This window comes from Kogia breviceps, chromosome 14 (genome assembly GCF_026419965.1).
Source record: "Kogia breviceps isolate mKogBre1 chromosome 14, mKogBre1 haplotype 1, whole genome shotgun sequence".
Classification (NCBI taxonomy): domain Eukaryota; kingdom Metazoa; phylum Chordata; class Mammalia; order Artiodactyla; family Physeteridae; genus Kogia; species Kogia breviceps.
The window spans coordinates 56,679,440-56,695,483 of NC_081323.1; the positions used below are offsets into that span (position 1 = coordinate 56,679,440).

At 45.8% G+C, this 16,044-nt stretch overlaps 1 protein-coding gene across 6 annotated transcripts in view; it reads right to left on the bottom strand.

Moving 5' to 3' along the window:
• The window catches only part of ANKS3 (ankyrin repeat and sterile alpha motif domain containing 3), a 29,426-nt gene extending 13,430 nt beyond the window's left edge, over nt 1-15,996 (bottom strand). For 3 of the 6 annotated variants that reach the window (XM_059036868.2, XM_059036866.2, XM_059036865.2), the window contains exons 1-5: nt 15,861-15,995; nt 11,149-11,366; nt 8,783-8,981; nt 8,466-8,587; nt 7,182-7,263 (exon numbers count right to left, since the gene is read on the bottom strand). In XM_059036868.2, coding sequence (XP_058892851.1) covers nt 7,182-7,263; nt 8,466-8,587; nt 8,783-8,981; nt 11,149-11,318 — 573 coding nt within the window. In that variant the 5' untranslated portion in view covers nt 11,319-11,366; nt 15,861-15,995. Of the gene's footprint in view, nt 1-7,181; nt 7,264-8,465; nt 8,588-8,782; nt 8,982-11,148; nt 11,367-15,860 lie in introns of all 6 variants that reach the window. The other 3 variants (XM_059036864.2, XM_059036863.2, XM_059036869.2) reach the window with 2 other exon arrangements.
• Nucleotides 15,997-16,044: the final 48 nt, after the last annotated feature.

The following is a 16,044-nucleotide window of genomic DNA, read 5'->3' on the forward strand; positions in this document are numbered from 1 at the left end:
TTCAGTGCCGTGGACCTGGGTTCAATCCCTGGTCGGGAAACTAAGATCCCATAAGCTGCACGGTGGGGGAAAAAAAAAAAAAAAAAAAACTAGGACACTCAACAATGCGTTAATGTGTGCTATCTCTGGGTGATGGGATTATGAGTGATTTTTGCTTTCTGTTTGCTTAAATATACTTTCTAATTCTTTTATAGCAAGTATATATCGCTTGTATAGTAAATATTTACATATGTACTTTTTTCCCCCTATTTTAGAAAACTATGATCAACTGACAGTCTTGGTTGAGCCCAGTATAGAAGGTGATTATCACACTTCCCCCTGGTAGGAAAACAACCGCATTTGTACAAAAGCCTAATTGAGCTTTACTTTCTATAATCCCCAACTTTCCAGAGCTCTGGTTAGAAATCAGCAATGAAACCTTCAGCCTTAAAAGATCATTTCAGGGCTTCCCTGGTGGCGCAGTGGTTGAGAATCCGCCTGCCGATGCAGGAGACACGGGTTCGTGCCCTGGTCCGGGAAGATCCCACATGCCGCGGAGCAACTAAGCCCGTGAGCCATGGCTGCTAGGCCTGCACGTCCGGAGCCCGTGCTCCGCAACGGGAGAGGCCACAACAGTGAGAGGCCCGCATACCGAAAAAAAAAAAAAAAAAAAAGATCATTTCAGGGGGGTGGCAGGAGGGAAAATTGGATGAAGGTGGCCAAAAGGCATAACATCCTGGGGGGAGGGGCAAAATAGGGGTAGGGGATTAAGAGGTACAAACTATTATGTAAAAATAAATAATCTACAAGGATATATTGTACAAACAGGGAATATAACCAATATTTTATAACTATAAATGGATATACCTTTCTGGGTTTTTTTGGCTATATCTCGCAGCTTGCGGGATCTTAGTTCTCTGACCAGGGATTGAAGCGGGGCCCCCGGCAGTGGAAGGACGGAGTCCTAACTACTGGACTGCCAGGGAAGTCCCTAAATGCAGTATAACATTAAAAAATTGTGAATCAATATGTTGTATACCTGTAACATAATACTGTACATCAACTACATCTCAATGAAAATTTTTAAAAAGGCACAAACTTCCAGTTTTAAGTAGAAAGTAGGGATGTAATGTACAACATGACAACCACGGTTAACACTGCTATGTGTTATATAGGAAAGTTGTTAAGAGAGTAAATCCAAAGAGTTGTCACAAGGAGACATATGTATATAGATATTTGTATCTATATGAGATCATGGATATAAACTAAACTTACCGTGGTAAGCATTTCATGATATACAGAGGTCAAATAATTATGCTGTACACCTTAAACAGTGATGTATATCAATTATATCTCAATAAAGCTGAAAAAAAGATAATTTCTAGTTTCAGTTTGATAGAAGGACCCAAAGGTTTCAACCAGAAAACAATACCATCTTTACTGAAGGATTTTTTCTTTTTTTTGGCTGCACCACAGGGCTTGTGGGATCTTCTTAGTTCCTCGACCGGGGATCAAACCCACACCCCCTGCATTGGAAGCGTGGAGTCTTAACCACTAGACTTTCAGGGAAGTCCCTGAAGGATTTTAACTAATATCTATTTCTAAGCCTGGAAGACTTCAACTTCAGATTATACTAAAGGAAAAAAAGAGTAGTAACACTATTCCTTAACGAGGAAGAAAACAGAACTGACAACAAGAAGGCTCCAAAGGTGAGGGAAGAAAATATTAGAATTTCCATCAATTTATTTATCCTTTAAATTTTTTTGTTTTTCTATTTTATAATGTATATAATATGTAACTAGAGAAGAACATGATGGAAGTTCATTTTAACAGACAGGAAGGTGGGATCACAAAGCTTAGAGGCCATGAACCAGCATGATGGCGGGGGGCACACCCCATGTGGAGGCCATGGCACCCTCAGCTCCCTCCTAGGAGAGGCCCAGCCCACCCTACATGGTCCTACTGGAAGGAGGGACATGGGGTACGAGCGAAGTGGCTGCAGCCCCTTCCTCCCCTGGCAAAGAGCACGGGGTGCCCAGCCTCCAACTGTGGAGCCTGGCTAAGGGGGCAGGTCAGGGGACTGGGTGAGCTCACCCATGACTGAGCAGGAGGAAATGTGCAGGGAATGAGGAGCATCCACACAGGACCAGCCAGACGGCCTCCCTAGCAAAGGAATGACCCGGCCCATCAGCCAAAAAGCAACAACCAGAACTGACCAGCCCCTTCCACTCCTGATCAGTGCACTGGGGGAGGCTCACGGTTGATTTCCTGAGTTTGATAACTGTGTGTGATAATGAAAGAGAAAATTTTTATTTTAGGAAAAACATACTAAAGTATTTAGGAGGGGGACTTCCCTGGTGGCAAGGTGGTTAAGAATCCGCCTGCCCATGCAGGGGACATGGGTTAGATCCCTGGTCCTGGGAAGATCCCACATGCCGTGGAGCAGCCAAGCCCGTGTGCCACAACTACTGAGTCTGCGCTCTAGAGCATGTGAGCCACAACTACTAAGCCCACGTGCCACAACTACTGAAGCCTGGGCGCCTAGAGCCCATGCTCCACAACAAGAGACGCCACCACAATGAGAAGCCCCACTTGCCACAACTACAGAAAATCCGTGCGCAGCAACAAAGACCCAATGCAGCCAAAAAATTTAAAAAAAGAAAATGGTTTAAAAAAAAAAGTATTTAGGAGGAAAAGGGCATTATGTCAGTGACTTACTTTCAAATGGTTCCAAAAAAGATAACAGGTATATAGAGACTGATAAAGAAAATGAAGTGAAATGTTAACATTTGGGGAATTCAGTGAAGGTATGCAAATTCTCTGTATTATTTTATAACATTTCTTTAAGTCTGAAATTGTTTCAAAGTTTAAAATTTAGAAAATTTTCCAAAATAAATCCAATACAATTTGCTTTCCCTACATACGAGTCGCCCACATACAATCTCAGACCCAGCTGGAGAGTAAAGGCACCAAGTGAGGGTGTAATCTGCACGGTATATAAATGATCAAAAGTCTGATTCTCTAACATGTTTTCCTTTTAAAAAATTATAACAGTAACTGTCCCTTATGGTCTCCAATCCTACCTTATTTAAAATCAGGTTGTAAGCTCAGAGGCAGAAGTTATGTTTTTCACAGCCAGCGCTCCCTGCCCCGCATCAACGCCTGTCCCTTTGCTACGTCTCAAGGAGGCCTAGTTCGTGTGAGTGGAATTACCTTCAAAGAATAATTATGTTCAGAAAAGGAAGCGCAGATGGCAAACAGATATATGAAAAGATGCTCAACCTCACGAGAAATCAGGGAAAGGCAAAAATCAACAGGAGACCACTCAGCTGAGAGCAGGTACCAAGGGTTTTGAGGGGACAGGAGACACAAGCTATTAAACACTGTCAGAGGTGTGCAAACTGGGAAACCTACGGGGGAGAGCAAGGTACACTCTCTAGTGAAGATGCACCCAGCCTACACACCCAAAATTCTGCTTTGAAGAACACATCTTTATCTCCTAAAGAAATCCCTTCACATGTGCTCAAGAGGACAAGTAGAAAATGCTAACTGCAGCACTGACAGGAATAGCAAGGTGGACATGACTTAGGGGTCTACTGACAAAGGAATGGAAAATATACCGCATTCATACATTCAGTAAATACAGAGCTGATAAAATGAATGAACCCCGTCTACATGTACCACACTGTGTTAAATGATATAGTCATTATATAAATATATAACATATAAGTAAATATATTATTTATATAAATCTTTAAAATATATAAAACAAATCTACACGCTGCTTAAGGATACAAAGCATGTGATGAGAGTATAAAGTCAGGGACAGGAAAGGTACAGACCAACATCTGGATAGTGGTTACCTCTGGATTCATGTGGATTAGTTTTATTAATATTATCTTCTGTACTATTTTGAATGTTTAAACTACTTCATAATTTAAGAGTCATAATGCTTACTGCTGTAGACACCGTTCAAGTTGGTACAACTTGCTCTTTGGATAGCAATTTGGCAACATCCACGTTATGGCTGTACTTAGGCTACATCCAAAACTTCTACCTTTAGTACCGAACTGTACAGATGTGGTCGCACAAGTGTGTGGAGAAGTATGTGTGCAGATATCCCGCATAGCACTGTGCATGATGGCATATACAACTTGATTCTATCTGCAGACCACTGTTAGAGAAACTGATTCATCCCTACAAGGGAGTGCTATGCTGCCATACAAGAAAGAAGAGGGCTTTATATCTACTGATACAGAATAATCCAGGATAGACAAGTTTAAAAAAATACAAACAGGATTTCCCTGGTGGCGCAGTGGTTAAGAATCCACCTGCCAATGCAGGGGACGTAGGTTCACTCCCTGGTCAGGGAACTAAGATCCCACATGCCACGGGGCAACTAAGCCCACATGCCACAACTACTGAGCCTGTGAGCCACAACCACTGACACGTGTGCCACAATTAGAGAGCCCTCACACCACAACTACTGAGCCTGTGCACTCTGGAGCCCATGCGCCACAACTAAAGAGAGAAGCACACGTGCCGCAACTAAGACCCAACACAGCCATAAATAAATAAATAAATAAGACAATTCATAAAAGAAATACAAATGGTCAATAAATATGTTTTAAAATGTTCAATCTCGGGGCTTCCCTGGTGGCGCAGTGGTTGAGAGTCTGCCTGCCGATGCAGGGGACGCGGGTTCGTGCCCCGGTCCGGGAGGATCCCACATGCCGCAGAGCGGCTGGGCCCGTGAGCCATGGCCGCTGAGCCTGCGTGTCTGGAGCCTGTGCTCCACAACGGGAGAGGCCACAACAGTGGGAGGCCACGTACCGAAAAAAAAAAAAAAAAAAAAGTTCAATCTCACTAATAAGTACCAACCAAAACGAGATGCCACTTTTCTCCTACCAAACTGGCAAAACTTTACGATGGTAACATCTAGGGCTGGTGAGGATGTGAGAAAATGGGCATCGTCATGTATTACTGGTGGGAAGAACAAGAGAGACATCCTTTTTAATGGGAATTTGTTAGAACTTACTAAATATTTCCCCCGTTGAACTTTTTAAACAACTTTATTAAGATATAATTCTTGGGCTTCCCTGGTGGCGCAGTGGTTGAGAGCCTGCCTGCCAATGCAGGGGACACGGGTTTGTGCCCCAGTCTGGGAAGATCCCACACGCCGCAGAGTGGCTAGGCCTGTGAGCCATGGCCGCTGAGCCTGCGCGTCCGGAGCCTGTGCTCCACACCAGGAGAGGCCACAACAGTGAGAGGCCCGCGTACCGCAAAAATAAATAAATAAATAATAATTCTTCTACCATGCAATTCATCCACTTACAGTTTACACTTCAATGGTGGACAACCACCACCACAATTTCAGAATGTTTTCATCACCCTGAAAAGAAATCCTGTACCTCCCGCCAGCCCTAGGCAACCACTAATCTACTGGTCTCCACAGATACGCTTATTCTGAACATTTCATACAAAATGAATCATACAATGTTCAGCCTTTGTATCTGGCTTCTCTCACCTAGCATATTTTCAAAGTCCATCCAGGTTGTAGGTAGCACAGGCAAGTACTTCACGCCTTCTTATGGCCAATTAATATTCCATTGTATGCATGTAACAATTTTATTTATCTGCTTATGAACATTTGGGTTCTTTTCACCGTTTGACTATTACAAACAATACTGTTATGGACATTTATGTACAGGATTTTGCCTGGACCTGTTTTCAGTTCTCTTGGGTATATACCTAGGAGTGGTATATATCCAAGTGCTGGGTCATATGGTAACTCTATGCTTAACTGTTTGAGGAACTACCAGAATGTTTTCCAAAGAGGCTGCATCATTTTTCATTTACAGCAGTGTATGAGGGTTCCAATTTCTCCACATCATTACCACCTCTTGTCTTTTTTTATTATATTATTATTTTCCTGGTTGTTTTGATTTGCCATGTTCCCTGATGACTAATGGTGTCAAGCATTTTTCCATGTGCTTATTGGCCATTTGTGTATCTTCAAAGAAGATATATCTTTTCAGATCCTTTGCCCATCTTTTTATTGTCTTTTAATTTAACTGCCCTGTTTTTTTTTTTTTTTTAATTAATTAATTTATTTATTTTTGGCTGCTTTGGGTCTTCGTTGCTGCATGTGGGCTTTCTCTAGTTGCAAAGAGCAGGGGCTACTCTTCGTTGTGGTGTGCGTGCTTCTCACCACAGTGGCTTCTCGTTGCAGAGCATGGGCTCTAGACACGCGGGTTTCAGTAGTTGTGGCACGTGCACTCAGTAGTTGTGGCTTGCGGGCTCTAGAGCATAGGCTCAGTAGTTGTGGTGCATGGGCTTAGTTGCTCCATGGCATGTGGGACCTTCCCAGACCAGGGCTCAAACCGGTGTCCCCTGCATTGGCAGGAAGATTCTTATTAACCACTGCACCATCAGGGAAGCCCTAACTGCCTTTTTATTAGGACCTATTAAGTTCAAAATGTGAGCACCAGTAATCCCTCTTGTAGAAATACAGCATACAGAAATAACTGCATGCGTGTTAACGCTGTGGGTGCCAAGATATTCCCTGGAGCACTGCTTATAATTGCAAAATGTTAGAAACCTAAATTTCTACTAATAAGAAACTGACTGAACTAACTATGGCATGGATACTGCATGGAATACCATACAAGGGTAAGATGTCTATGGCATATTACTTTTTAGAAGCTGCAGATCAAATACACAGTAGAATCCTACTTCGTTCAAAACAAAAAGCCATGTGTTCGCAGGTGTCTACAGACATACTTTCTCAGCAGAGGAAAATCCTGGGTCTCTTTAACAACCAACTGGGCATCTTGTGGGGGAACATGGGGTGGGTGGGAAAGGAAGGAAGATCTTTGCCTCCTTATTCTATATAAATTTTTTAAGTGATGGGATGATGAGTGCTATTTACTGTTTTAAAATTTTTTCCATACTTTTCAAATAATAGTATTTTTAAAATTATTACAGGAATAGGTATCTATAGTTGCTCACCACTGTACCCCTAATGCCTAAGCACCACTCAGCACTTGGCATCAACAGATGTTCAATGAAAATGTGTTGAATAAATGGATGAAGAGCAGTTATTTCTGTGTAGGAGAAAGTTCTATTACAGTTTATTCCTCAGTGATATGATGCCTCACTTGCCATGACTAAATTATAAGCTAATAAACAGGGTCACTTACATGATTCAGAAAATACTGCACGATTATTTCATGGCCAGCGGCAGCCGCTTCCATCAAAGGAGTGAATCCATATACAGGCTCCCTGCAAGATACAGCCTGCAGTCAGATGATGAGCAGAGGAAGCTCTGGGGGGCGGAAGCTTACCTGCTGCAGACAAAACCTCAGTGACGCAAAGTCACCCATCCCTAAGCCTAGGGGGCTCCCTGAATGTGGACAGATGAGAAAGTGAGTATCAACACATCAGTCCCATGGTTTCTACCCCAGATCTAGTCTTTTGTTCCTAAGATAATCTGTCTCCCATCTTTACTCCTTCTTAGCTGTTTCCCCCCCTGCTATGGCCTGAATCTCTACTTAATCACAGCAAAAAGTAGCTGTCACCCTTCACTGCTCACAGACAGCTAGCACCTCCTCTCCACCTATCCAGATATCCTACATTTTGAGATCAACAACCTCCAGGAACCCTTCCAGGAGCTCCAGGACTAACCATCTCCTGCACTCACTACACCTAATGCTTGCTTACGGCTAACTCAGCGCCCTCCTCAGAGTGCCCCCCCACCAAGTCCTCACTGGTTTTACCTGGGCTAGAAGACAGGAAGCAAGCTAACCACTAGCTTTCATCCATTCGAAGATACACAGTTTTCATATTTTAGCATCGCTGAAGTCAGAATGTCAATAAACAAGATGCATTTTAATTAGGAGCATTTTTCTTTCTTTCTTAGTGGCCTGTAAACCTACAGTATGTTACAACGGCTGACACCAGCCAGGGCGTGCAGTGTCAGGTGAATGCTGGGTTGAAAGAGGATTATCATGGTGACATGCTTTAGACAACAACCCTACTTCCAGCTTATATTTAAAACTCATGATGTTTTCAAAGTATCACCTCACCTGATATATACAGAAGGCAAAAAAGCTAAAGGGATTTAGCATTTAATGCATGTCAATTCAGTGCCACACACTATGTTAGGCCCCTGTTATATGACAGAACATGTAATTCTTCTAACAGTTCTATGACATGGGCATTACCATCCTGTTTTCAGATAAAGGAAATAAGGCACAGAGAACTTAAAATGTTGCACACAATGCCACCTGACAGATGCATGAGAAAGCTAGGACAATCCCCGTGCCTCCACGCCTAGGCGGGACTGTCCCCTCCCTTTGTCTTGAGCCTGTCAAACCAAGGCAGGGGATCCCTGCACTCCAGCCTCTAGCTGCCTCACCAGTTGCCCTCCTCAGAGTCAGACGTGACCACCCCCCTCCTGCAGCCACTTAAGACCTTGTAATCACCTCACATTGGCGTTCGCTCCACTGTCCAAAAGGAACTTGACCATCTGCTGGTGCCCAGCACTGGTGCAGTGGAAGAGGGCAGTCCAGCCTTGAATGTCCTTCATTTCTAGCTCAGCACCTTGCTTCAAGAGAATACAGAATGCTCGTTAAGGCCGCGTCTCCTCTGCGCAGGGTGGGCGCCCTCCAAGCCATCACGCTGAAAGAATCGAAGTGATTACCCGAGCACACGCACGCACACAGGGGCCTGCAGTGGTTCACGTCTCTGCAGAGCGGCCAGGGGCCCCTCAGGTTTCTGGCCTGAGGCCCTCGTAGCTCACCTGGAGGAGGAAATAGGCGATGCTCTCGTTGCCACAGCTGGAAGCCAGCATCAGCGGAGTCTGCCCTTCCGGGGTCGGCACATTCACACTCACCCCCGCCTCGAGCAGCAGGTGCACGATGGTATCGTGTCCAATGTAGGAGGCATACATCAGCGGGGTCCAGCCACCACCATTCTTCTTATTCAAATCTAACTCTCTCCTAAACAAACGCAAGACATGCTAGACACACTAGCCATCTCATAGGTGGGGTTTACCAAAGCCGGTGGCCAGGCCAGGCCAAGGGCAGGAAATGCTGACAGGAAGCAGAGTCATATGCCACCCTGGACATCACTGGTGGGGAGAGGGGGGAGTGACTACACTTGCCAGACAACTGCCTTTGCAAACTCCCTCAAGTTTGCCTTCCTCCTCTGATTTTTCGTTCTCATCTGCACCCTCCTCCTACCCTAAGGCCAGCAATTCTCTTTTTTGCTACCACCAGCTACATAGATGGTTCTCAACCACGGGAGATTTTGCTCCCAGGGGACAGTTGCCAAAGTCTGGAGACATTTTTGGTTGTCACAACTGGAGAGGGAAAAGCTACTGGCATCCGGTGGGTGGAGGCCAGGGATGCTGCTCAACACCTTACAGTGCACAGGATGCCCCTCACAACAAAGAATGAGCTGGCTCATGTTATCAGTAGTGCCGAGGCCGAGAAACTCTGACCTGGAGCCTTGACTACCTCCCGCCAACAGATCAGTCTGCTAGTCCAGAACTGAGGGGAGAGGAAAGAGGAGGGGACTCAGACAGTGGACGATTTCTCCTTTGTCGTCCCACCCTACAGAAACATTCTTGGAAAAATCTGTGACCAAAGAATCCTGTCTTTCTCACTGACTTACGTTACAATTCTGGAAAAGTGTTTCCTACAGGAAAAATAATGCAGGCTTCCCAACCCAGAGTTTGGGGTCGGGGGATGGAAGTAAGACCCACTTCCAAGAGCATCCTGCCTGTTTCACGCCCCAGTCTTCCCTCCTCCACAATCCTTGCCTCCAGTGGAGGTACCAAGTGACAGTCAACCCATGCAGTTCGTGCCTCTCCTAGGTACACACACTAAGCTACACCAGATAATTAGTTTCCATTCACCAGCACGTTTTACTGACCCTGGCTTTGGACCCAGGCAGACATTTCCCAGGTCCTGATCCCAGGAATGCAGGGGTAGCCACTGGCTGGGAGAGCTGCCTAGAGACCAGCCCATTCTCACCACACGCCATCTCACATGGACAGGGAGGCGCCCCCACCCCCACCCCTTAGCAGAGTGGTCCTGGGGCTCTGGCAACCCCCTTCAGCCGAATCCTCCCTTCTGACCCCTCCAAATCCCCCTTGGGTCCCCAGTGTGTGTTTACTGTGCACCAGCCTCAGTCTCGCAGGTGTCACAACCCCAATCAGAACACAAACACTTCCTAGAACCGTTCTGGACTGTGCATTTTAACAGCACACCCGAAGGCTTAAAAGCCTGTGAATGTTAAAGGAGCAGACCTATAGGTGGGGTCGTGGTGACCCTGTCGGGGGATGTGCTGCCTGTGCACCCACCCGGTACAGGAATACCAACTGGCCAGATGTTCATAAGTGATGGCTATGACGTGGGAGCCAGAAACGGGGCTTCCACGAGGCTCTGCTTTAACTCTCCAAACTGGAACTGGAAAAGGCCCAGGTAGATATGGACATAGGTTGTTTCTCTAAGTTATCAATGAGATGATAACAGTGAGCACAAAGTGGGAAGAGATGAGAAGATGGATCCCTTTCCAAAAATTACATTGAGTATCAAACCATACTTCAAACAAGAAGGTGCTAAGAAGTAGTGCTGTTTAGGGGGAACTAATATGCACATAAGATCAGTGAAAACAGCATGTGGACAGTGAGTAAGGTGCAATCCTCCAGGTGGGGATAACCCCACCTCCTCCTCTATGGCAGAAGCTAAAGGGGAGAGGGCGGCAGGAGGGATTAAAATGAAGCTTCTGGGGAAAGAAGGCCATAGGGCGTTGCTTTCAATCTTTATTTTTGTTTTGTTTGAGCATTTCTGCAATTAGTAAAAACCATAAAATTACTCTGGTTAAAGTAAGCCTGAAATGAACAATTTCTAAGCCTATGTAAAAAGTTTAAGCTGCCTTTTTCTTCCTCGGAATCAAAACTGCCTTCCTTACTGGCGTCCAGCATAAACCATCCCTGACAACAGCCCAAGAGAAGCAGCAGTTGATCCACCCAAGGATTAAATGTCTACAGCTGTGGGCGAGCCCCACCCCACCCCTCTAGCTCCCTGATGGCTCCACCTGAGAGCTGAACCATGGAGCTCAAAAATCCAAGAGGAAGGAACATTTCCCAAGATCTCTTACCGCTGCACACATTCCTTCACCACTTCATACTGGCCAATGGAAGCAGCTGTGTGAAGATCCAAGGGGACAGCCAGCTCCTCCCGGCTGACCTGCGCACCCAGCCCATGCCACATGGACAAGCTGCGGTTCAGCAGCTCCGGCTCGCTGGCTTCATCGCTGAGCTCCGACATCGCTGTGGATGGAGGCACTGGGGTCGTTAGGTCTTTCCTTCTTGGTAGCTACACGGAGTGAAATGGCATGGTCACACTCCTGCCCACAGGAGGCGGCTAAGTCACTGCCCTGACAGACTGCTGCCCAATGTACCCAACTCCTGGAACTGACCAGACAACTTCCTTTCAATAAATATCATATGCGGGAATTCCCTGGTGGTCCAGCAGTTAAGTTTCCACGCTCCCAATGCAGGGGGCCTGGGTTCGATCCCTAGTCAGGGATCTAAGATCCCGCAAGCCCTGCAGTGCCGCCAAAAAGAAAAAAAATTGTATAGTTCGGGCAGCTCCATCATGCTAGTACTGGTGAGCCTGTCACTAGACAGAAAAAGAGCACATATTGTGTCATAAACTGTGGCATATATTTTCCTTTATCGACCCCCAGGCCCCACATTCTAGAAAGGGAACTCAAGGAGCCTGACAACCTCTTGGATGGGAAGCAGAGAAATGGTAATTAGGTCAGTGGACCAAATCAGCTCTTAGATGTGGTGAAAAAGAACCCTGGGGCTTCTCTGGTAGCGCAGTGGTTGAGAGTCTACCTGCCAATGTGGGGGACAGAGGCTCGATCCCTGGTCTGGGAGGATCCTGCACGCTGCAGAGCAACTGAGCCCGTGAACCTGCGCTCTGGAGCCCGTGGGCCACAACTGCTGGGCCTGCATGCCACAGCTGCTGAGGCCCACGTGCCTGGAGCCCGTGCTCCGCAGAGGGAGTGGGGGACTCCGCCATGGTGGGAGACCTGTACACTGCGGCAGGCAGTGGGTCCCACTCACCGCAGCTAGGAGGGGCCCGCATGCAGCGGGGAAGACCCAACACAGCCAAAAATAAATACATAAAATTTAAAAAAATAGCCCTGGACTTGGAATTAGATCAAAATTCAGCTCTGCTACTTACCATCTCCAACCCCTAGTTCCTTACTGTTTAATGGGGACATGATATTTCCAAGGACTGTGGTTAAAAACACACGGCAGAATGGACAAACAGTGGCACGTCCATACAATGGAACACTACTCAGCCATAAGCAGAAGGAAAACAGGTGACGCACACAACATATGAACGAATCTCAAATGCATTATAACAAGTCTAAGCCAGACTCAAAATGCTGCCTACTGTATGATTCCATTTACAGGACTTTCTAGAAAAGATAAAACTAAAAGGGGGACTTCACTGGCGGTCCAGTGGTTAGGACTCCGTGCTTCCAATGCAGAGGGCGCGGGTTCGATCCCTGGTCGGGGAACTAAGATCCCGCATGCCATGCAGCGTGGTCAAAATAAGTAAATAAATAAACAATACAAGTGCATGTGTTTAAAAATTTTCTTTAAATTAAAAAAAGGATAAAACTAAAGGAGGATAGATCAGTGGTAATAAGGGTTAGGGGTGGGAGGCCCACAAAGGGACTGCAAGAGGGAATTTGGGGATGATGGACCTGTTCTGTATCTTGATTGATGGACATATGACTCTATATATTTATCAAAACTCATAACCTGAACACCAAAATAAGTAAATTTACTGTATATAAATTTTAAAAACAAATTTTGAAGCAAATGGAAAGAAAGCCCCAACACAGAAACCAGGATGTGACCAGTGTTAACTGACTAGGAACCTACCTATGCATCTCTTGAATGTGGGAGAGACAAGGGGGAATGGGATAGACTGGTTAGTTTGTGGGGTGACACTTTCCCCAAGATGGGACAACAGCAGGATGAAGAGCCCTTCATTCTAGGAATCCTAACCCATCAAGCCCAAGTCATCAGCTTCCTAGTAGAACCTTTAGTCCAGGAGTGACAATTGTCTCCTGTTCTACTCTGGGTGGGAAAGAACAAAGACCAAGATGTAGAAAAGGAAGAGAAGGAAAAAACAAAACCACTTCCAGTTCAGATGGCCTAAAGGTACCACAGGGGTTCACAGATGCCATTAGCACATCAATCTCTACTAACAAATGCTTCCAAGCATGAGATAAAGCCAAGATGGCCAAACAACAAACAAGCCACAAATTTGGGGGACAAAGAATCTGTCGGCCCTTGGCCAGAGTAAGTGTCACAAAGTTCAGAGCAAAGCCCTGCTTTCTGGAACCACCTGTCCACACTGGCAGGGCCTGAGAGCAATCAGCTCTCTCAATTTTCAGGTGGGAACCCCCAAGCTGAACAGTCCAGGCCACAGAGGCTGGATAAGAATCCAAATAAGCTGAGTGTCAGTTCAGCACTCCTTTCAATACACCCAAGCCTTCTTTGGGTGTGTTTCTTCTACTCCAAATGCCTCCTCCAGTGTGGGACCCATGTTCTCTCTCCTTTTATTGGAGGTTCACCTGACACTCTCCAGAACGCTGAGGGGCAATCAGAATCAGACTCCCACTCCAGGAGCCCATGGAGGGAGAACTCGGCTGCCAAGAGACCATAAAGCTATTGGGTTGGCCAAAATGTTCGTTTGGTTTTTTTCCATAAGATGGCTCTAGTAGCGCTTAGTGGTCTTTAACTTCATTTGAAACAATTTTGTCAGATTGTATTGTGACAGCTGCCATATCAGCATGCATTTTTTAAAAAACTTATCAAAATTGGTGAATTTTTGTGTAACCATTTTAACAATGAAGATGGAAGACAAAAAAGCAACATTTTCAGCAAGCTTTATTATTTCAAGAAAGGTAAAAACACAACGGAAATGCTGCAGTGTATGGAAAAGGTGCTATGACTGATCAAACATGTCAAAAGTGGTTTGAGAAGTTCCATGCTGGAGATTTCTCACTGGATGCTGCTCCAAGGTCAGGTAGACCACTTGAAGTTGATGGTGATCAAATCGAGACATTGAGAATGATCAACGTTATACCACGTGGGAGATAGCCGACATAATCAAAATATCCAAATCAAGCACTGAAAATCATTTGCACCAGCTTGGTTATGTTAATTGCTTTGATGTTCCACATAAGTTAAGCGAAAAAAACCCTTCTTGACTGTATTTCTACATGTGATTCTCTACTTAAACATAACTAAAACGTTCCATTTTTAAAACAAATTGTAGGGACTTCCCTGGTGGTCCTGTGGTTGAGAATCTGCCTTCTAATGCAGAAGACGCAGGTTCCATCCCTGGTCGGGGAACTAAGATCCCACATGCCGCACAGGGAAACTAAGCCTGTGCACCACAACTAAAGAGACAACGTGATGCAACTAAAGAGCCCACATGCCACAACGAAAGATCCCACATGCTGCAACTAAGACGTGATGCAGCCAAAAATAAACATTTTTACAAAATAAAAAAAAACAAACAAATTGTGACACGCAATGAAAACTGGACTCTGTACAATAATGTGGAACGGAAGAGATCATGAGGCAAGCGAAATGAACCACCACCAACCCCACCAAAGGCCGGTCTTCATCCAAAGAAGGTGATGTTGTGTATAAGGTGGGATTGGAAGGGAGTTCTCTATTATGAGATCCTTCTGGAAAACCAAAAGATTAATTCCTACAAGCTCTGCTCCCAATTAGACCAACTGAAAGCAGCACTCTACGAAAAGCGTCTAGAATCAGTCAACAGAAAACGCATAATCTTCTATCAGGATACCACATGACTATGTGTTTCTCTGATGACCAGGCAAAAACTGTTATAGCTTGGCTAGGAAGTTCTGATTCATCCACCATATTCACCAGACATCGCATCTTCAGATTTCTATTTATTTCAGTCTTTACAAAATTCTCACAATGGGAAAAAATTTCAATTCCCTGAAAGACTAAAAGGCAGATATCTGGAACAGTTCTTTGCTCAAAAGATAAAAAGTTTTGGGCAGATGGAATTATGAAGCTACCTGAAAAATGGCAGAAGGTAGTAGAACGAAACTGAATACGTTGTTCAATAAAGTTCTTGGTGAAAATGAAAAATGTGTCTTTTATTTTTACTTAAAACCCGAAAGAACGTTTTGGCCAACCCAATACTTTTACTTCCTTTATCACCATGCCGCGTGCCAGATGCTCTACAATGATGGAGTATTCCTTACCAACAAAATTGTATTCACACATACATCACGTGCACTTGTAGAAAATCTTTTGCATATCGCTTCCAGGATTTATTTCCAAGAAGTAGCACTAGGAACGCAACCCTTTGATTTTCCTTTTACCTTCGTGTTCTGTCCATTCTGTAAAATGCTAAGTATTCGTTACTTTTAAAGCAAAACAAAAAATAAAAAAATTAACAATAACAAAAAAAATGACGTTCCTGCTGAGGAGGTCTGTGAAAGCCGGAGGGCACCGCGTACCGCCCCGGGACGTGGGCCTTCCGCTGGCCCCGGGTATCCCAACCTCGTTCTCAGGCCCTGGGGAAGGTAACCTAAGGAACTACCCAAGCACTGACACCTCCTCCCAGTAACCCTACACCGCACGTGGCTTTATCGTCCCCGCTCCCCAGCGGCAATGCGGACGTTCGGAGTCATAAACTCAAGCGGCGAGCCAGCGGCACTGCTGGGACGCCCCGAGAGTGCGCAGCAGGTGAGGACACCAGGCGAAGCAGGGCCGCCGCGGAGCCTACCTGCGCTGGGCCGCGGGCAGCCCTGGGGCTGCTGCCGCCGCCGCCGCCTACCCCTGCCCCGTTTTCGCCGCGCTCCCTCGGCCGCGCCCGTCCAGGGTCCCTCCGCGCCGGCCGCCGCCACAGCGCGCGGACCCAGTGGCCCCGCTCCCGCCCCGGAAGTGGTTGCGAGAGGCGCGGAGCACGC